The sequence below is a fragment of the Lytechinus variegatus genome, chromosome 2 (assembly GCF_018143015.1).
Source record: "Lytechinus variegatus isolate NC3 chromosome 2, Lvar_3.0, whole genome shotgun sequence".
NCBI classification, from domain to species: Eukaryota; Metazoa; Echinodermata; class Echinoidea; order Temnopleuroida; family Toxopneustidae; genus Lytechinus; species Lytechinus variegatus.
The window spans coordinates 69,035,397-69,057,792 of NC_054741.1; the positions used below are offsets into that span (position 1 = coordinate 69,035,397).

General features: G+C 36.2%; 1 protein-coding gene across 4 annotated transcripts in view; it reads right to left on the bottom strand.

The window, feature by feature from the left end:
- LOC121408799 (voltage-gated hydrogen channel 1-like) overlaps positions 1-16,721 on the bottom strand; it is a 31,206-nt gene extending 14,485 nt beyond the window's left edge. Inside the window, exon 1 of one of the 4 annotated variants that reach the window (XM_041600444.1) lies at positions 16,353-16,721. Coding sequence is in view for 3 of the 4 variants with exons in the window: in XM_041600440.1 (XP_041456374.1) it covers positions 12,016-12,238 (223 nt within the window). In the remaining variant the exon portion in view is untranslated. Of the gene's footprint in view, positions 1-558; positions 639-12,015; positions 12,527-16,352 lie in introns of those variants that run through there. The other 3 variants (XM_041600440.1, XM_041600441.1, XM_041600442.1) reach the window with 3 other exon arrangements.
- Positions 16,722-22,396: the final 5,675 nt, after the last annotated feature.

Sequence of the window (22,396 nt, forward strand, 5' to 3'; positions counted from 1 at the left end):
TACAATTTATGAATCCATATTAAACGTCATTCTTTGTGGAAGTGTTTCAACTTTCATAAAACATCTACTTTCCAGTCCATCATTTTCACTTGGCCCATCAGATGCAAGGTGTCCAACAACTGGGAATTGCTTTCATTTTACCTTTAACTGTCATGGATATATTTTGCTATTTCCCAGGTTCTTGAGTTTTTTAGTGATAAAGGACACAGAGCAGGATGCTGGTACTCAAATTCTCAAAAGAACTTTAAAGTATCCACTTCTAATTGAAATAGATCACATCATAAAACTGGTTTATTAGACAGACAGACAATTTGCCCTGTGAGAAAAGGAAAAGTGATAGTACGGAGTTAAGGATAGTATGGGGTAAACGATAACTGTCTGGGAAAAGAAAATGTGAGAAAAGGGCATTAGCTGTAAAATCTAAATGCCCTTTTCTCACGTTTTTTTCACCTGAACTATCGTTTACCCTGTAGTACTTACTATCCTTAACTCCATACTATCATTTTTCTATTCTCACAGGGCAAATTGTCTGAGCTTCTCTCAGACAAAATTCAGTACTAGTAATGAATCGCAGACTAGTGGTACAGTAGCAAGTCATCAGCACTTAGCTCTGATGACACAACAGCACTGGCTCCGTTGCCCCTCAGGCATACATCAAGCACCGTCCTTTGCTTGGCCTGGTCGCTGTGAAAAAAGAAATTGGGTTGAGCTTAAATAATTAACCCTGTAGTATATGTGGGGCTACCCCACCTATAGTACAAGCCCAATGAAAATTTTTCCTGTGAGAAAATTTCTGATTTCAATTCAATTCATAATCATGATGTCTAATTCTGAGTCCCTGGTTGTTTCGCATAATGTACGATACAGAAAACCAATTTAGATTACTATAACTTTGTTTTTTTTTTATTACGCTATAATAAGAGTGTTGCTGGAGCGAGCACATAATATGCCCACCTGTAATGCGGAAAATGGTTATTAGTCAAACAAGAAAAGTGGAAGGTGGAGACTTGACCTTTGACCTTTAGACTAAAAATCAACAGATTTCTTGGGATCCATGCTAGTATCATACACACCAAATTATACGAGCTGAGGTTAAGTGAAACTGATGCCGGGGGTGGGGGAGGGAACTCGACCAAAAAAGTAGTAGGTATGTGCCGCTGGTGAGACAAAAAATGGGGGCCTTGGAGCGGGTTAAAAGGAGGGTCTTCGGAACAGGCTTCGAATCAACAATGTTTGTAAAAACGGGGGTCCTTGGAACAGGTCGCCCGCGTGTGAGTGCGTATGCATCCCTATGGAACGTGCATGCAGCTAGCCAGGCAGCACAGGCGCCGGGGGCCCTAGCGCAGAGGCGATAGTCGGACAGCGCTCTGCGACCGCTTTAAACCCAAATTGCGGCTCATTGTATTAGATCAATGCAGCCGGAACGGCGTAACGGAATATATGCGAAGCTTTGAAGCGGATTTCTTTTTTCTTGATAAGAAGATAATGCTATGCTTTAGAGCGGCTTTCTTTGTTCTTTTCTCAATAAGACAAAAATGCTATGCCTTGGAACGGAAATTTGAGTGTAACAAGTAGAACGCATCTGGCAGTCTCGCCTGCATTACGCAATTTAATATAGCAGCAGTGCTAACTTTGAAAATTACTATTAAATAATCATTCGCAAAAACACCATTCATATAATGACAAAATACCACGTTCATTGACCACAAATGACATTTGAACGGTGACTTAAGACTTGTCAACTACACAAATGTCCACATTTCATTTACATTATCCATAACTGTCAAAGTTATGATGGCAATTCAACAATCACCCCAACATGGCCCAAGTTTATTGACCTTAACTGACTCACAGGGGATGTTCAGTGATACTTGATTACTCTTATGTCCAAGTTTTATGAACTATATCAATAAACTTTCAGTTAGGATGGTAATTTAACAAATACCCCAAAACGGCCAAAGTTCATTGACCTAGTTAAATGACCACTGACCATGGTCATGTGACTTGAAACTTGCACAGGATATTCAGTGGTACTTGATTAACCTAATGTCTAAGTTTCATGAACTAGATCCATAAATTTCTAGTTATGATAGTAATTCAACAAATTCCCCCAACTTGACCAAAGTTCATTGACCCTAAATGACCTTTGACCTTGGTCATGTGATGTGAAACTCAGGCAGGATGTTCAGTAATACTGATTAAGCTTATGTCCATACACTTTCTAAGTTATGATGTCATTTCAAAAACTTAACCTTAAAGATTTGATGTTGACGCCACCTCCGTCGAAAAGCTGCGCCTATAGACTTCTCGCTCTGCTATGAAGGCGAGACAAAAATGGGGATCACCTTCGCAGCACACACCCACTATACATTTTAGACTGAGTGCCCCCCCCCCCCGGGAATTGAAGTTATCACTTTACAAGGACTTCAGAAAGGTATTAAGATGAAAACATTTCACTGTGACCTTGACCTTTCACCCTTTGACTTCAAAATCAATAGGCTTCCTGGGATCCATGCTAGTATTATACACACCAAATTCACACTAAATTATATGAGCCTAGTTTAAGTTTAACTGGAGTTATCATGTTAACAAGGAAAAGTTAATGGACGGAAGGACAGACAGCCGGACACCAAGCGTGATACCATAATACATGTATGCACGTCTAGGACAGGCGTATAAAAATAAAAAATCATAATACTAAAACAAAATGTGCACTACGGATGAACGTTCAAACTCTAAATCAACCTATCCCTGAATAATTCATTAAAGGACAAGTCCACCCCAACAAAAACTTGATATTAATAAAAAGAGAAAAATTCAACAAGCATACCACTGAAAATTTCATCAAAATCGGATGTAAAATAAGAAAGTTATGGCATTTGAAAGTTGCTTCATTTCATAATCCATAATCCATAATTTATCGTTCGAAATAGACATGAATGAAATACTCCGAAAATTTGCTTTGCCCAATTGATTGTGGGCCCGGCAGCCACCGTGCAGCGCCAGATCGACGAGGCTCTATCCCTTTAATTGTTGAACACCAAACAGGGTAGCAGCAACTCCCATCTTTTAACGTCTTTTGGTCTGACGCGGCCGGGGTTTGAACCCACGACCTCCCGGTTGTGAGACGGACGCTCTACCAACTGAGCCAACACACCGGTCACAAAACAGTTATATGTACATCTCGGTCGGTATGCAAATGAGGAACTGATGACATGACTCACTATTTCTTTTGTATTTTATTATATGCAATATGAAATATTTTGATTTTCTTGTCATTGTCATGTCAAATGAAGTTTCATTCCTCCCTGTACACATGGAATTCCATTATTTTAACATTTTGTGCTTCAGGTAAGGAGGTCCTAATTGTCAAATTCGTAAAAATTGAAATATTGTATAATTCAAACAATAAAAAACAAAAGAAATAGTGACATCATCGACTCTCTCATTTGGATGTAACTGGCTCGTTCATATAACTATTTTGTTAAAAATAAACGAAACTTTGAAATGTCATAACTTTCTTATTTTACATCCGATTTTGATAAAATTTTCAGCATTGTGCTTATCTGATTTTTCTCTATTGATTCAAATCAACATTTTTCTGAGGTGGACTTGACCTTTAAATATGGGACACACTTCACACCATTATGTGAGTGTAGCAGACCTTCATTTTTGAGGAGCGTGATCGCACCGGCGCTCCTTTATACAGGTTTTTTTTAAGCATGAGCACAATAATTTGGAAACATATTGACCCAGGCCTAGTTTCACCACAGATTAATTAATAGCTACACAGCTATTGCATATACGATGTTAAGAAAAATCTACAATTTATCATACATGTATTGTATTCAGTATTGAATTGATTTGAGCTCCACAAGGAGAGCGATTCTGAGGAGCTCAATGAGCTCCTCGAAAAAATAAGGAGAGCGATTTATTGAGCTCCACGAAATTATAAACGTGAAGCTCTGGTGCAGTTTAACATGATGGTCCGGGCTGAAAATATGTATATTTTAATACATAGAGTAGAATTCACTGAGCAAAATGCTGAAAATTTCATCAAAATCGGAAAACAAATGATAAAGTTATTGAAGTTTAAAGTTTAGCAATATTTTGTGAAAACAGTCATGAATATTTATTATGTGGGCTGATGATGTCACATCTCCACTTTCCCTTTTCTTATGTTATTACATAAAATCATATTTTTTTATTATTTCATACTTGTGTGAATAATATGTCTCCCTTAGTTATAATGAAATAAGTTGCAGCAATGAATATCTAATGCACTAAATCAGTTGTCGATCCAAATTTTCTAGTTCTTGGAGACAAAAATTTTAATAAACCTAATTTCATATAATAAAATACAAAAGAACAAGTGCTGATGCGACATCATCAGCCCACGTAATGAATATTCATGACGACGGTTTTCACAAAATTTTGCTAAACTTTAAAATTCAATACATGTAACTTTGTTATTTGTTCTCCCATCTTGATGAAATTTTCGGTATTTTGCTCAGTAAATCTATTTTATTAAGCTACAAATACTTCCAGCCTAAATGCTTGCTTGATCAATCAGCAATTTTCTGAGACAACTCCCCCCCCCCCCGAGAACGCCCATCCATACATTATTTGTTTCAATGCAAAGGTAGAACAAATGCAGGAAAAATATCCTAAAATTCACACTACAATTTATTTTGACCAAGTACACAATAAACAGGATGTTTGTCCTTTAGATAATACTTCAGCAAGAGCATAAACTGACCAGAAGAAAAAATTCTTGTAAAGAAATTATTGATCAATGGTACCAGGAAATATTTTATCATTAAAATGCGATTGATTTGAATTTTTACATGTACATATGTTGAGGCATATTCCTATATGAACTTTAAGAATGGGATAGGTTTCCTGATCAGAAAATATCAGGTATTTTCAGTTTTCGAGTTGGTCCGACGCATCTAGAAAAACTATTGACAAATTGTACCAGGAAATACAAATCATCAGAAAGCAATTGATTTGAATTGACTATAATTAGTGCCCTTATACAAGTATACACTCATCTCAAGTCGAGTCTTAACGTTTTCAAGTTTCTTTCCTGCTTTTGTCGATACTCTACATGTACTTTCTGTTTTGGTAAATAAAAAACCACAAGTCGTTCTATTTATATGCACATAAAAAGACAATTCATAATCAGACAAATTTTATTTTAAAACCTTGTCGACTTCTTACAAACAGGTTGACACAAAAACCTTACACAAGATACAGGGGTAGCAGGACACACACAAAATGTCAAGCTGGTATCATTCATTTCCATGGCATTGAATCATATGAACAATGTTGACAAAAATGATAAATGGTAAGTTTAAATGCCTTTTACAAAATAACAAAAGGCTTGATTTTGTTCTTAGAATAAGAAAGATGATAGAGGAAAGGAGAGGAAACACAAAAGGATGTAAAACAGCAAGAAAACACAACTGGAGATGGAATTAGAAACAGGGTGAGTGAGACTGAAGGAGAGGGGAGGAGAGAGGGGGGTGAGAGATACCTCTTAAAACATATGGACATTGTAGAAGTACATGTATGTTCCTCGCCTAGCCTGCACCAAGTCATAAAATGATTAAAGGGTCAGGCTTTTAGGTGTGGGTCAGGTCCAGATGAGAGAAGTGCTAAAACCTCACCTGGTCAAATGTTACTAGCTGAGAGCACTGTAAATAACCAAGATTATTCGGCCTGATTGTAATAGTCCGGCAGCCCAGGTTTATTCAACCGAAAGCCGGACAAGCAAATGACCCCATAGCTGGATGGCATGGACCTTGAAGTTTACAAAAATGCATTGCTGCCGGGTTCTATGCGTGGTCTTCCCTCCGAAATGACGTAATATATGACGTCACTACAAAATGGCCCTATTTCACCATTTTTCAGACATTCTACACATAGCATGAAGTCAAGGGAGAATATCTCAGCCAAATCATGCTTGTTTTGTATGAAACTTTCAAAATATATTGTTCAAGTAGTGCACAAGAGATTTGCAAAATTTCACGAACAGAAAATATTGTTTACATATGCAAATTACGTAATGAAATTTGCATATCATTAGTTTTGGAGATTTCTTGCATAAAAAATTGTCGAAAATCGATTCAGAAATTTATTTTCTTTTTTAGTGTACTTTATTTGATATTTTTCCTCTCAAGCATAATATCATTGTCTTCATCTATATCTCTACTTTAAGAAAATATATGTCAGTAATTGGAAATGACATTATAGACTGTGATTTCAGCCCCCTTTCCAATATGGTGCGCACATAGAAATCGTGCGTTTTGGGCCTATTTTCACCATATGGCTGAGGTGGGCGACCGATATGCCTACTTTATTAGTGCTTCTTGCATTTTGCATGATATTAAATCTTCCAAACAACATATTTTCATCTTCATTTTGATTCTGGTGATACATCAATGATTTCAGCACAGATTGATTGCCCATTGGGCAGTCTATAGGCTACGTTTTCAGCCTAGTTTTCAACAACGAACCTATACCATGTAAGACTGCATCGTTGTAGTCGAGTCGGATAAGAGGTTCCTGTGTACCATCAAAATATTTTTCACTCATTTTTTCACTCAACGTTTTGGTATTTGTCTAAAGTGTCTCGTTAATGAATCTTGATGTTCCCTTCCCAAAATCGTGTCCAACGGGGTTCAAAATTGATATCTTTGGCGGCCCTCTTTGACTTTTTAAAAATGAAAATCAATTATTTTCATATTTTATTGCACAGAGTCTGACAATGGGACAATCTTTTAATCAATACGCATTTCTCTATGATTGGGATAGTAGAAATCGATTTTATTCGTTTTCTGATGATATATTTTGAAATAAAATTTATCCCGAAATGGGCATGATTTTGGGTCAAAAATTTGCATGTGCATTGATATCTATCTGTTCAATCATTAACATCAACAACTATTTCAAAATATCAGCATTCGACACGAAAGAGGATAATATACCGATAATACTGTGAGGCTTCATGACAGTATGTATAGCATTATTACCCATTTTATTGGAAAATATGCCACTTTGGAGCCCATATTAAGGCAAAAAACGTTTCTGATATGGAATAAAGCCACTTTCATTCTTTTTAAACTACATGGAGATAAGAAGTGTAGAGTTCCCTCTATCTGCTACTAGCATACTAAAGCATACCCCCTTCAGGGAGCGTCGAAATCACCCACCCTTTTTCATATTTTACCTATTGGTGGGAAAATATGCTTTTTCAAGCCCCCATTGTTGCTGCTATGTAGTACGGCCACTTTCATTGTTTTTAAACTATGTGGAGACAAGAGTAGAGTTTCCTCTATCTGCTACAAAAAAGGTGCGATGGTACAGCAAAGCCTACCCCCTCTGAGGACTGCTGAAGTTACCCGATAATTATACGTATTTTGCCCATTAATGGGAAAATATGCTATTTTCGAGCCCCCATTGGGGCAAAAAGTGCTTCTCCTATTTAGTAAAACCACGTTTATTATTTTCAAACTATATGGAGACAAAAGAGTAGAGTTTCCTCTATTTGCTACATATAAAGAGGTGTTGGCATATTGGAACATACCCCCTTAGGGGGTCTCCGAAATCACTTACCCTTTTTCCATATTTTACCTATCTATAGGAAAATATGCTATTTTCGAGCCCCCATTGAGGCAAAAGTGTTTCTGCTATGTAGTAAGGCCACCTTTATTATTTTCAAACTATATGGAGACGAAAGAGTAGAGCTTCTTCTATCTGCTATATATAAGGAGGTGTTGGCATATTGGAACATACCCCCCTTAGGGGTCACCAAAATCACCTACCCTATTTCATATTTTAATTATTTATTGGAAAATATGCTATTTTCGAGCCCCCATTGAGGCAAAAGGTGTTTCTGCTATGTGGTTAAACTACTCTTATTGCTTTTAAACTATATGGAGACGAAAGAGTAGACTTTCCTCTATCTGCTACATATAAAGAAGTGTTGGTATATTGGAACATACCCCCCTTGGGGGTCGCCAAATTCACCTAACCTTTTTCCATATTTACCTATTTATGGGAAAACATGCTATTTTCGAGCCCCCATTGAGGCAAAAGGTGTTTCTGCTATGTAGTAAAACTACTCTTATTGCTTTTAAACTATATGGAGACGAAAGAGTAGACTTTCCTCTATCTGCTACATATAAAGAAGTGCTGGTACAGTAAAGCCTACCACCTTTGGGAACTGCCAAAGTTACCCGCCCCTTTTACGTAATTTGCAAATTCATGGGGAAATGTGCTATTTTCGAGCCCCCATTGAGGCAAAAGGTGTTTCTGCTATGTAGTAAAACCACTCTTATTGCTTTTAAACTATATGGAGACGAAAGAGTAGACTTTCCTCTATCTGCTACATATAAAGAGGTGTTGGCATATTGGAACATACCCCCCTTAGGGGGTCACCAAAATCACCTACCCTATTTCATAATTTAACTATTTTTTGGGAAAATATGCTATTTTCGAGCCCCCATTGAGGCAAAAGGTGTTTCTGCTATGTAGTAAAACTACTCTTATTGCTTTTAAACTATATGGAGACGAAAAAGTAGTTTCCTCTATGTGCTACATATAAAGAGGTGTTGGCATATTGGAACATACCCCCCTTATGGGGTCGCCGAAATCACCTACCCTTTTTCCATACTTTACCTGTTTATGGGAAAAATTAATGTGCTATTTTCGAGCCCCCATTCAGGCAAAAAGCGTTTCTGCTATATGGTGAAGCCAGTTTCATTCTTTTGAAACTACGTGGAATTAAAGGCGTAGACTTTCTTCAATCTGCTGCTAATAAGTGGTTGCACAGCAAAGTCTATCCCTCCGGGGGTTCCGAAAGTCACCCACCCCTTTTCCATATTTTTTCCAATATGGGGAAAATCTGCCAATCTTGGAGCCTCTGAAGAAGGTAGCAGTCGATGTGCCAGCACTTTTTTTTACATGTAGCTGATAGAAAAAAATGCCTTTTTTTTATTTCCAAGTGGTTTCCAAAATCAAAGCTAGCTTTACTTTATAGCAGAAATGCCCTCTTGTCTGAATGGGGGCTCAAACATTGCCTTTTTTTCAATAAAGAATGAAAATAGACAAAAGAAGATCCTACTTTGTCATCTTTATGTGGTTACAAAACAAAAACAAGGGCTTTACTGCAAGGCAGAAACACAGTTTGCCTCAAAATGACTAATTTTCCGAGAAACTGGCAAGATACGAAAAAAAGATTGGGTGACTTTGGCAGCCCCCTGAGGGGTAGGCTTTGCTATGCCCCAATTTCTTTATATGTAGCTGATAGAGAAAAGTGATTTAAAGGAAAAAAATACTCAAAACAAAATTTTACCACATTGGGGGCTCCGAAAAGCACGATATCATAATAGTCAAGCTATGGATAATGGTATGGTTCTGTATGTAACATTTTACTGGTTCTTGTGGGACTATGCTTTAAGGTGCCCGAGAGTAATTGCATGCAAAATGAAAATGCAGAGCAATGCCTCGAACTTCTATCTTTTTCAAGAGATTTAATTATCATAAAAATTGCTTTGTGTAGAAAATGCCTTTTACCCTCATACACATGATACAAGTAATACATACCTTTCTATCGATCGCTAAGTACGTTATTTTCTGCATGTTCACATCAACAAAGGCGATCGGATGCAAGATGAAACAGATAGATGTCAATGCACATTAACATTTTGGTTCAAAATTTTTGATGAATTCTTTTTTTTAATATATTAACCGGACTATTCAGAAAACAATTTCAACCGATTTCTACTATCCAAATCCTAGTGAAATGCGCATTGATTTAAAATTTCCCATTGTCAGACTTTGTGCAATAAAATATGAAAATAATTGATTTTCATTAAAAACAGTCCAAGAGGGCCGCCAAAGATATCAATTTTGAACTCCGTTGGACACGATTTTGGGAAGGAAACATCAAGATTCATTAACTAGACACTTTAGGCAAATACCAAAACATTGAGTGAAAAATATTTTGATGGTACATAGAAACCCCCTTATCCGACTCGACTACAACGATGCAGTCATACATGGTATAGGTTCGTTGTTGAAAACTAGGCTGAAAACGTAGCCTATAGACTGCCCAGTGGGCAATCAATTTTTGCTGAAATCATTGATTGATCACCAGAGACATAATGAAGAAGAAAATATGTTGTTTGGAAGATTTAATATCATGCAAAATGCAGGAAACATCAATAAAGTAGGCATATCATTCGCACACCTCAGCCATATGGTGAAAATAGGCCAAAAACGCACGATTTCTACGTGCGCACCATATTGGAAAGGGGGCTGAAATCACAGTCTATAATGTCTTTTTCAATTACTGTTATATATTTTATTAAATTAGAGATATAGATGAAGACAATGATATTATGCTTGAGAGGAAAAATATCAAATAAAGTACACTAAAAAAGAAAATAAATTTCTGAATCGATTTTTGACAATTTTCTATGCAAGAAATCTCAAAAAACTAATGATATGCAAATTTCATTACGTAATTTGCATATGTAAACAATAATTTCTGTTCGTGAAATTTTGCAAATCTCTTGTGCACTACTTGAACAATATATTTTGAAAGTTTCATACAAAACAAGCATGATTTGGCTGAGATATTCTCCCTTGACTTCATGCTATGTGTACAATGTCTGCAAAATGGTAAAATAGGGCCATTTTGTAGTGACGTCATATATTACGTCATTTCGGAGGGAAGACCACGCATAGAACCCGGCAGCAATGCATTTTTGTATACTTCAAGGTCCATGCCATCCAGCTATGGGGTCATTTGCTTGTCCGGCTTTCGGTTGAATAAACCTTCTGGGCTGCCGGACTATAAGCTTGTGCAGTTTCCAGGACTGTTGGCTTCCATTATAGGGATGATGCTACACTGTAAATGTCCTTTCAAAAGAAACATTGTCTACTTTGAATTATACCCCGTTCTCATCTACCTTCTTAACCCAGCCATGACACCAGTTTTACAATGAGAATGATCAAAGAGATCTTGGAAGCATTTTAAAATGACCTTGGAGACCGGTATGGAAATCCACCTTGCGATGTGGTTTTCAAGACCAATTTGCCTTTAAACTGTGTATGTAGTTGAGGACCCAACCAGTATTTGGTAAGCTTTTGGGGTAGGCAGGGGCAGACCCAGGATTTTTCTAAATGGGGGGGGGGGATTTTCGTACAGGAAAAATTTGACAAGCAAAAAAAGAAAAACCATCACTTGCATGTGTATGGCATATTCCTGTGCCGGATGAGCCCCTACCTGGATCCGCCACTGAGGGTAGGCTTTGCATTTCAAGCACCTCACAATGATTAAAGGACAAGTCAACCCAACAAAAAGTTGGCTTGAATAAAAAGGGAAAAATCCAACAAGAATAACACTGAAAATTTAGTCAAAATTGGGTGTAAAATAAGAAAGTTATGACACAAAATAAGAAAGTTATGACACATTAAATATTCACTTAATTTCACAAAACAGTTATATGCACATCCTGGTTAATATGCAAATGAGGGGACTGATGACATCACCCACTCACTATTTCTTCTGTATTTAATCACATGAAATATGAAATACTTCAATTTCTTCCTCAATGTCATGTGAAGAAAAGATTTATTCCTCCCTAACATGTGGATTTCCATTGTATTTAACATTATGTGGTTTAGTAAAGTTGGTCATTATTGAATTGTCATTATTGCCAAGTATGTAAAAAATAAAAGAAACAACACCATCGACTCCCTCCTTTGTATATCACTGAGTTGTGCATATAACTATTTTGTGAAAAATAAGCTAAACTTTAAAAAGTCATATCTTTTTTATTTTACATCCGATTTTGATGAAATTTTCAGTGTGGTGCTGGTTGATTTTTCTATATTTATTCAAATAAACATTTTTTCTGGGGTGGACTTGACCTTTAATAATATAGGTTGATGATTATGTCCTGTAGTAAAACTACATACAAAGACAAAATAGTATTTTACCTTCAACCTTGGTTTCATGCATGTCACTTTCAGCTCCTGGCTTCTGAAATTCTTTGGTTTCATCCTTATAGGAAATTTCACAATCACTGACACCACTATTTTCTTCTACTTGGGAACTACCCTTATCCTCTTGCACCAATGAATCCATCGGAACACCATTCCCAGACTGCTCCACACTTTCGGCCAAGTTGAAACCATTAGTTTTACCTTCACTGTCTGCCATTACTGCTTTTGGCACTTTTCGCTTTTGAAATACAAAGCAATCTCGAACAGGGAAGTCAAAGAAATAGGTTTTGGGAGACAATGCTGTTGGGCCAGCCTTGACATGCAGTGCTAAAATTTTATGATTATCTTGATGCTATCTGCTCAGACAATACCATTTATCACGTGTGATTACACAAATTCACAAATGTTTGTGCCTGTCAGTTAAAATGCACTCAAGCACCATGAGAAGTATGTACATTCAAGCACTTCAGAACAAATTCGAGACCAAAAGCTCAAACGAGAGGGCTATAATGTAACAATGGGGAATAGAAAATAAAATATGAGGAAATAAGCAAAGTTTTATGTCCGTGCTGTGTGCAAAGAAGGAAATGATCTGGCTGGAAAAAAGTTGTTAAATACATCCAGGGTTTTTTCACGAAAATAAAACTTGTTTGTTAAGGAATCATTTAAAGAGGGGTGATCATGAAAGTATAATAATGAAAATTATATTTATAAAGCACTTAATTTAATACACATGTGCACTTTACAATATAATATGATTCATCAAATGTGAATTATTATCATACCTGTATGAAAAAATCCTGGTGAATTCAAAAGTGACTTTAAACAATAAATAACTGGAAAATACTAAGCCCAAGTACATCTAGATTAATTACACTATTTTCTAAGCAGAAATGTGTTTTTTAAACGGATTGGTTAGCAAAGTGCATAGAGTCAAAATTAATGCCTCAATCCTTGCCACTGATCACTCAAAAGGGTTCTTCAGTACTGTGAGAATGATATAGTATTTCAATGTTTAAAATGACCCCTCTGACCTTTGACCCCAAAGTCAAATTATATTATTTCAATAGAACAAGTGGAATGCCTCTGGCAGTCTGGAATGCATTTCACAATTCAAGACATTGAAAACATAATATGCAGGATGAATAAGAGAGAGAGAAAAAACACATTCCTCTGGTAATAAAATCCAAAGTTCGTTGACCTCATATGAACTTTGACCTTGAATAAGAACCTGTTTTTCCCTTAAATTTCAAAAAATCTCATAAAAGTTTCATTTAATGTGCTTGATTATTTTTTTCAAATAATGAAGAAAATATAAATGTTTATCCCATTGATCAATTATGATCTTTTACTTGATCCAGTAACATTAAAGGACAAGTCTACCCCAACAGAAACTTGATTTGAATAAAAAGAGGAAAATTCAACAAGCATAACACTGAAAATTTCATCAAAATCGGATGTAAAATAAGAAAGTTATGGCATTTTAAAATTTCACTTATTTTCAACAAAATAGTTATATGAACAAGCCAGTTACATCCAAATGAGAGAGTTGATGACATCACTCACTATTTCTTTTGTATTTTATTATATGAAATATTTTTATTTCTCGTTATTGTCATGTGAAATTAAGTTTCATTCCTCCCTGAACACGTGGAATTCCATTATTTTAACATTTTGTGCTTCAGGCAAGGAGGTCCTAATCGTCAAATTCGTAAAAATTGAAATATTGTATAATTCAAACAACAAAAAACAAAAGAAATAGTGAGTGACATCATCGATTCTCTCATTTGGATGTAACTGGCTCGTTCATACAACTATTTTGTTGAAAATAAGCTAAACTTTGAAATGTCATAACTCTTATTTTACATCCGATTTTGATGAAATTCTCAGCATTGTCCTTGTCTGATTTTTCTCTATTGATTCAAATCAACATTTTTCTGAGGTGGACTTGACCTTTAAATAATATTCACCTAATTTAGGATACATACCTGTAGATCTTTATCATCATGTCAATTTTTAAAACTTATAATACTTTGAAAATAATGTCAAAATTTAAAATCCTAAACTAAAGTTTATAAATTGACCCCTAATGACCTTTAGTTTTACCTTTACCTAGTGACCTAAAATATTCATCTAAATTTATTGTTGATACTTGATTTCCCTTCTAAGATAGATTTTTAAGGACAAGGCCACAAGAGAAATACATTTATACTTTCAAAATTGTCTTGAAATTTCCAATTCTTAACCTTGGTTAAGTTTTTGATATTGATAATTTGATACCATATAACACAGTCAAAATTCATTAACACTATAGGCCTGATATCCTTTAACCTTGATCATGTGACCTGCAACTCATGCAAGATGACCAGTGATAATGATATTCAAGTTTCATGAAATAGGTCCATAAACATGTATATGTACTTTCTAACCTTGTTTTTTTTTGTAAGTTCATTGGCAACAACACTGAATGCAGTAGACTGGTTGCCCGAAGTTTGATAGGACTTACACAAATCCATAGGCGGCAGAAGTGGGAGGGATCATGGGGGGGGGTCCTGTCCCATACAAAAAATTTGATAACCTGTTTTTCTTTTGCTTGTCAATTTTGTTTCCTGTGTCCCCCCCCCCTAAATTCAGGTGGACCCCCTCCCTAAAATTTTTGTTGATAACCTTTTTTCTTTTTTTGAGGGGGGTCCGTCCAATTTTTTTACCTGTGTCCATCCCAAAATTTCAGATGGACCCCCCCCCTAAATTTATTGGCTTCCGCTGCCAATGCACAAATCAATAGGGCATTTGGTTAATCATTACATTTGGTACATTTGTTTATTCAAAATTATAATTTTGGACGATTAAAGTATCTTTATTTCTCTGAAGATTCGTAATGAGTAATAATCACTAAGCTCAGGCTGCATGGATCTGTGTTATGTTCAATTGTGCAAAAAACTACTAGTAATCAAAACTGACTGAATGTGATTATGAAGCCTGTTTTATGTGGGAGGATGTACATGCCATGAGGAATGTGAAGGAATTTCTCATTCATTGCTATGACTTTAAAAAGGGAACCGGTACTCCCTAATCCCTGTGCTGAAAATATTGTGATTTTATCGGATAAAATAAAATCAGATTTTATCATTGAATATTTAATCTAAATCAGACGAGTAACAAAATTAAGACATTAAGTTTTGCATTATTTAGTGCAACAGTTCTATGCAAGTATGCATGTCTTAATTATGAAATGAGCAAAATTTTGGATGTCATATAATCCCCACTAATTCTTTTGTATTTCATTGTATGAAAAGAGATGATTTAAATTTCATCCTCCAAGAATGACAAATAATGGATTGACTACTGATTTGAGGCGCAAATTAATTGTTACTGAAGGGAAACAATGTATGAACTATGAAAATATGAACTAATTAGGATTTCATGAAAAAAGAAAGTGGGGACATGACATCATCTCATCAGCCCACCTATTTGATGGCATGCATGGCTACAAATGTTTTCACAAAATGTTGTTAAATCTTATAAATCAATAACTTTATTTGTTATCAAATTTTGATGAAAATTTTTAGTGTTTTCCTGGATTTATTTACCAGGTGAAATAATCAATATCAGCCCAGAGTACACCTTTAGGCTTTAAAGCCGAGGAAGAGTGTGGGATGTAGCAAAAGATCTCATTTTGCTGTATCATTTAAAGTGTGTAAAGGTAAAATGAGCTCATTTTTTACTTTTAATGTACATAATACTCAGGCCAACTGCAGAGTGTTACAGAACCAGTAGGTGGTGGGGCCAGTCGGACAGGACACGGCTGACAAAAAGGAGCTCTTTTATACCTTATGTTTTCATTCATTCATTCATTGAATTGTATGTAAAGATTCATAATCAGAAAGTTAGATCTTTTACGATATAGTCAAACTGTTGGTTTGTGTCTACCCATTTCCGGGTGATTAATTTTCTTAACTTTTTTTTCTTCTTCTTCTTCTTTTTTACCATAACTCAGGAATTTTGTACGAGGGGAAGGCTTCTGACACAAATTTGGCTTCAATTCATCATGCCTTCATCAGCCAAAGTCAAGTGCACATCACATTCAGACGTCAGCTTCCTTTTTAAATATTTTTTCTCCAATATCATTTAAAGGTAGAAAAAAAAAACTAGCTGCAGCAAAAAAATTTCATGGAAAGTCTTGAGTTATGTCACTACTAGGTCTAACTCTAGGCCTACCTCATATCATCTAACGTTAGAATCTTGTTGTACCTGCATACATTGATGTAAAAATATTTTGTGAAATCAAGAAATGCAAGAAATAAATAGTTAGAAATGTTCAAACAACTCACACAAATGTTATAATTCTGATCTGTCCTTTTCCAACCAATAAAGAGACTGAAATCTGAACTGAACTGAGCTGACCCGAGCTCGAGACGATTTTCACAACTCACAAGCGTAGGCTTCGGCTGGGGAGCGCCCGGTTTGCTGGGTGAGCGTCCTTGGGCTGGCTGACAGGGCCGTGGCGTGGGGATGCAAAAATCCGAAAGATGATTTTAATTATTGTGTGGAGAATTCAACATGCTCCATCAACAGACCGAGAATATAAATAGTCACTCTATTCAAGCCGAGATGATCATGACCGTGTAACTAGCTAGATCTAACGTTAGATGAGATCTAAGTAAGTTAGTCTATCCATGGACCTATGATCGTGTATATATCTTGAAGATGCTTGCGGTCGGAGGGGGGGGGGGGAGAAACATGGGTGTTTACATGATGTAGACGGAAAGTGAACATGGTTGAAATCAGAAGACTTGAGACAAATCTGTAACAATTATAAAGGTAAAGAAGTCATTTTAATAACAAACATACGTGTTTTAGAGGATTTCCTTTTTATCATGCAGATCTCATATTGAAAGGTATATTCATGCAGTTTGAAACATTGCATATTGACATTGCACATTTCCCGGGCACATTTCAAAAGTAAAGGTCTTACTTCATGGAATATATAGAGATAAAACATGTATTTGAGACATTTGAGAAAGTTCCATCCGTTGGAAAAGGCAAGTCAGTGCATTCCACCGAACAAAATAAATGGAAATAGATGTAAATGTGGAAGAAATTTCATTCATTGTTTGGACATAATTGTCTGGTGAACTCGTCTAAAAAGATTACAGACTATTCGCAATTCCAAAATTGGAAGTCACTCCTGTAGTTAGTCGTTTAAAAGAATCATTTAGTTTGTTTATTAGAGATATTGATAACATTTTTCTTCGGCCAAGAAAATGTACTTTGAATATAGTAAGCTGATGGAATTTCGTAGTTCAAATTGCTATACGGGATTATTCACGCGAATCGGGATTTTAGGTATATGATTGCTTCAAAAGAAGTAAAAACATACCGGGGAAACATACCGTCACTTTTTTTTTTAGTATTTCGCTATGGAGGGCAAGTATAGTGACGCTCACCCTGCCCCCTGGGAAGGAATATTTTTTGTAAAGCCTTGGTTGATATAGGGAAGACGTATCATGTGATTCTGTTAGTTATATATATATATATTTCTTTTTACATTTATGTTTGTATTCACTGAAAGAAGTTTGAATGCAGGATCAGAAGACCATATCTTCCACCCCCACTATCCAGGTTCCATTGAATAGTAAATACAACTGGCTACAATAACATTGTTGCAGTTGCAGACAATGTATATTTCCACATAGGCCTAGTGCCTAACACCCATCGGGGCCCCAATTCATAAAAAAAAGTTGCTATAAGTGTTGCCGCCAACCATGACAACAGTGAAATTTCGGGGCCTGTTTTATCTGAAAGCTTTATAAAAACAAAATTTGCAATTAGCAGTTAAAAGCAACTGAAATCCTTCAACATATAGGCGGATCTAGGTGGGGGGCCCGAGGCCCCCCCCCCCCCTATTAGCGGAGCAAAAAAGGGAAAGAAAGAAAAAGGAAGGAAAAGAAAAGAGAAAAAAGAAGAGGAGGAAGACGAGTGAATGAAATAAGATGAGAGGAAGACTTGGAAAAAAATATTTCATGTCACTATATAAAATTTTCGCCCGCGCATCGCGCTCGCAATGCCTGTTAAGTGATTCACACATCTTGTTCAACATATGGAGCTTAAATATCAAGTTTGGAAGTCAATATACAAAACACGTTTCTCCTCGGAAATCGAACTTTCATTAATTTGTGTGATTTACAAATTGATTTTTTTAAAGTGCTCTGTAAAAATGTCAGTTTTATGGTATGAATATTAACATTTTCCCCTCTCATCCTTTTCATGATTTACAAAACAATAAGAGTGTCACGTTTTAGGTCTAAAACTAGATTTTTTCCGCTCGCGCTTCGCGCTCGCATCAATTGTTTAGTTATATAGCTATCCTGTTCATGGTTACAAAAATTAAAATTTTCCATTCTTTATGTAAAAATGTCAAAATTTTTCAGCTCGCGCTTCGTGCATGCTCGCATTAATAATATTTGATTTTTGAAATATGAAACGTCTTCATGGCTCTGCAAGAAGTCTTTAACAGGTAGGCCTGTATACCTTTCCGATCAGTTCAAACGTATATCATAAATTTCTGCTCGCGCTTCGCGTTCGTATTAATTATTGCAGGCGCATCTTTTTTCAGAATGTTCAAATTTTAGGAAAACATACATACAAAAAAAAATGCTCGCCCTTCGCGCTCGCATTACAAAATAAGGATTATGATATTATATATTTATGTTGATTTATAGAATAAAGCTAAGAAGTGACTTATACCCTCTTCTAAGAAACAAACAAAAAATCATCTTCGAGCGGCCGATCGGGGAAACTATGGCTGAAAAAAATTCCGCCCACCCCCTATTGGCGAAGGCTGGATCCGCCCCTGCTTCAATATGATTGGCTGACAGTAAATTTGTTATAGGAATTGTGCATTTTTGGTTACTATTTTTCATGAAATGGGACACTGTTTTTATTGGCCATTGAAACCGCAACTTTCTATGAAATAGCTAGGGCCCCGATGTGCAAGGGCGCCGGAAGCGGGGGGGGGGAGGGGGCAGGGGGGGCACTTGCCCCCCCCCAAATAAAATTTTTTGGGGCAATTTAAAGGAGATTTTGTCTCCCCCCATGTGCCCCCCTGAAAGTAGAAAAATGATAAATTATTTAAGGACAAAAGCAAACGAAGGCACTTTTCTGACAGAAAATTGTCATTTCCATTGTCAAAAATTTAAAAGATTTGCCCCTGACGGGGCAAATACATTATCATAGTAAGCCTCTCGTCTTTCGACGAACAGTACCTCTGTGAAACATACCTTTGACAAGCCCCTTTTCCATCTTATTACAGTGTGATAAAGTTTAACCTTTCAATGAATACATTTCAGACTAAAAGCGAATGGCAAATTGATAGTGGTCCACCAATGATTAGGTTTATAACTCTATGATGCTGGCTGTGTCGTCTGACAAACGCGCGGTCGCCCAGAAACGCTCAGACAGGACCCGATATCACAAACGCGCGTGAACACTACTCGAGCAACATATGGAATCTATGTCATAGCTGTCAATGACAGAAACCATAACATCTCGAGAAACTTGTTTCAATTATTTCATTTTCAGCTAAATATAAATTGAGTTAATACAGTGCTAACAAGTCAGTGCCCTAAAGAACATACCAAGGTCATTTCAACTCAATATAGACATGTTATCAGAAAATTACACGCAGAATAATCATGTGTAGAGGATTATAATTTATAATTTGTGAAAATGGTGAATCCCACTCGAATGCAACTTGAGATATTGTAGACATGAAAAAAATAAAATCATTTGTGAAAGTGTTTTCTTGACCGGACTCATATCATCCGAGATATGAATAAAAATTTTAAATAAAGAATATAAAAGAAAAAAAAATAAGCGTTACAGTACTGCTCTACTATAAAAAAAAATCTTAAGATATTTTCACAGCCCCGTATTTTCATCTATTCCTTTTCATTGGCATGATTGGAAGGCGTTTTGTCTGATACTATTTCAGCTCATATGATATAGCACTTATGTATTTTAGATTCCCAAACTTCTTCCCAATACCTGTTACTAATCACATCGAGATGGCAGCTATGTTCTCTGGTTCATCCCAGCTTTTCTTATTCATGGACGTTTGCAAAAATTAAAAAAAAAACAATCCGGGAGTGGGTGGGGCTGCAAAACCTAAATTTTCGAATAAACTTAAAAGCGAGGGGGTTTGTGATGGGGGAGCTTGAAAATTTTCTAGAATAAAATTAAAGGATTTCGTGCACACTTTTGGTGAATTTTGCCCTCTCGATCGGCGGCCCCCGGCTGCGTACGGTCATGTTTGTCATCTTACATTGGTTTGAAACAATTTCGTTTGCAATAAGGCTCGTAATTTGCTGGAACTGTGACCCTGAGTGAAGAAACACCAGTCTGGGTCAGAAGGGAGGAAACAGAAGGAGCAAAAAAAAAAACCTCCAAGACTGTTTAATTCTCAAGAAATTTATTTTGAATGCTCTTAGAAATTCAACTTTTATACTCCATTTTTAAACAAAGTCCTTACCGTGGGGGGGGGGGGTTCCACAGCCTCTCCCGCTCGATCGCTTCGGTATCTCACACTGTCAAAAATATTGTGCCCCTCCTTCGCGATTTTGCCCCCCCCCCCAAAAAAAAAAAAAAAATGAAAGTGTTCCGGCGCGCCTGCCGATGTGTGTTACATGTAGATGAAATAATTGTTATGAAAAATAAAACATTTTAAATAATTATGTCTTTTTTCGCTCGGTCGCTGTATACGCTCCCTCGTATAGAAATTGGGGGCCGTGCTGGGCGGGATGAGAGACGTCGATCTATAATAATACACTACACTGTAAAAACTGTCAACTGACACCAATTGGTGCTAATAGAGGACCACACCCTGAGGTGTTAAAATAACACCATAGAGACTGAACATAACACCAAACAGTGTAAATGTAACAACCATAGGTGTTGTACTGTAGGTATAAATCTAACACCACCAATTTAGCACCGGTGTAAAATAACTGGTGTGGTCCTCTATGTACATCGGTTAACACTGCAGTTTTTGCTGTGTATTCTGTCCTGTCACACCTGGACATTGTTTTGTCTGAATAAATCAATGTCGAAAATTACTCAAGCCCCATGCATGCAGGAACGTCCCACTACAAATTTAAGTCTAGAATCGCGCTCCACCGGGAAAGTTTCAGGTGATTTTTTTTTTCTTTCATAAGTTACCAAAATGGTTTGTGGTGTTTTATTTAAGTAATCACATAAATCCAGTTTGATAGTGTCTTGTGCGGTGTTGGGGCATTACACTCTTTTTACTGTAATTAAGTAAATATCTATATATCACAATCGTACATCATCGCTTTTATATGCTAAAAACCTACATGAATTCCCATCTGCCATGCGATAAATGTTTTTTTTGTATTTGGTGTCAAATCAAAGAAGATTATTTATTTCTGAAAAAATATGTGTGTATATGTATGTATGTATGGGTGGGTGGGTGTATGTGTATATATTTCTTTCTTTCTTTATTCATTTATTTATATATTTATCTAGTTATCTTTATTTATCTGATTTTAATTTATTTCATTTTATTTATTTATCTATTTTTTTTTGGGGGGGGGGAACTGTATAGCTATTTCAGTGTGATCATGGACCTCCTCATGCAGTCATGTAATAGGCCCTATTGTCCCAAACTTGCAATATCGCTTGTTTCTATACTGAAATAATTTGATTTGATCTACCACAAAATAGCCTACATTTTTCATCATTCACGGTAATTTACCCAATGTAAAGGTTTGTGCTATATGTTTCTTTCAAAAATTTGAGACAATTTAAAAGATAATTACACCAATGTCCTGGCATGCAAATCATATCTTTTTTGGATGAGGGCCTTCCAAAATGGGGGTAGAACAATAAGGTTTTATCAATTTTAATCTCAAGCTTTGGTTATTTATTCGTATTCATGAAACGCAAAAAAATAAAGGATATATACCACCACAATACACATTACGTTGAGGACTGCGAATTGCATCAGTAAACGATCGAGGCCTAGCTAACTCTTTTTCATAAAGACTCAAATTGATAAGAATTCTCGTCATGGACTGGTATGATGGTACCATGATACATAAGGCGTGTAAAAAAAAGTGAATATTTTAATTGCCATGGCGGCGTCTACTTTCATGAAAAAGAGGTTTGCATTTAGGAGTGGATTGTGAATTAAGCTTATATACGCCCGCTTATACGCTATTTTATAAGAAATTTAAGGGTACATTTTTCACATGATTTTAATGCCATTCACGCAATTCACAAAATTTTGTAATTAATTTGACATCGATTGTGCCGTATAGACATGATAGAGGGTCCAATTTTGAGGTGCTTATATATG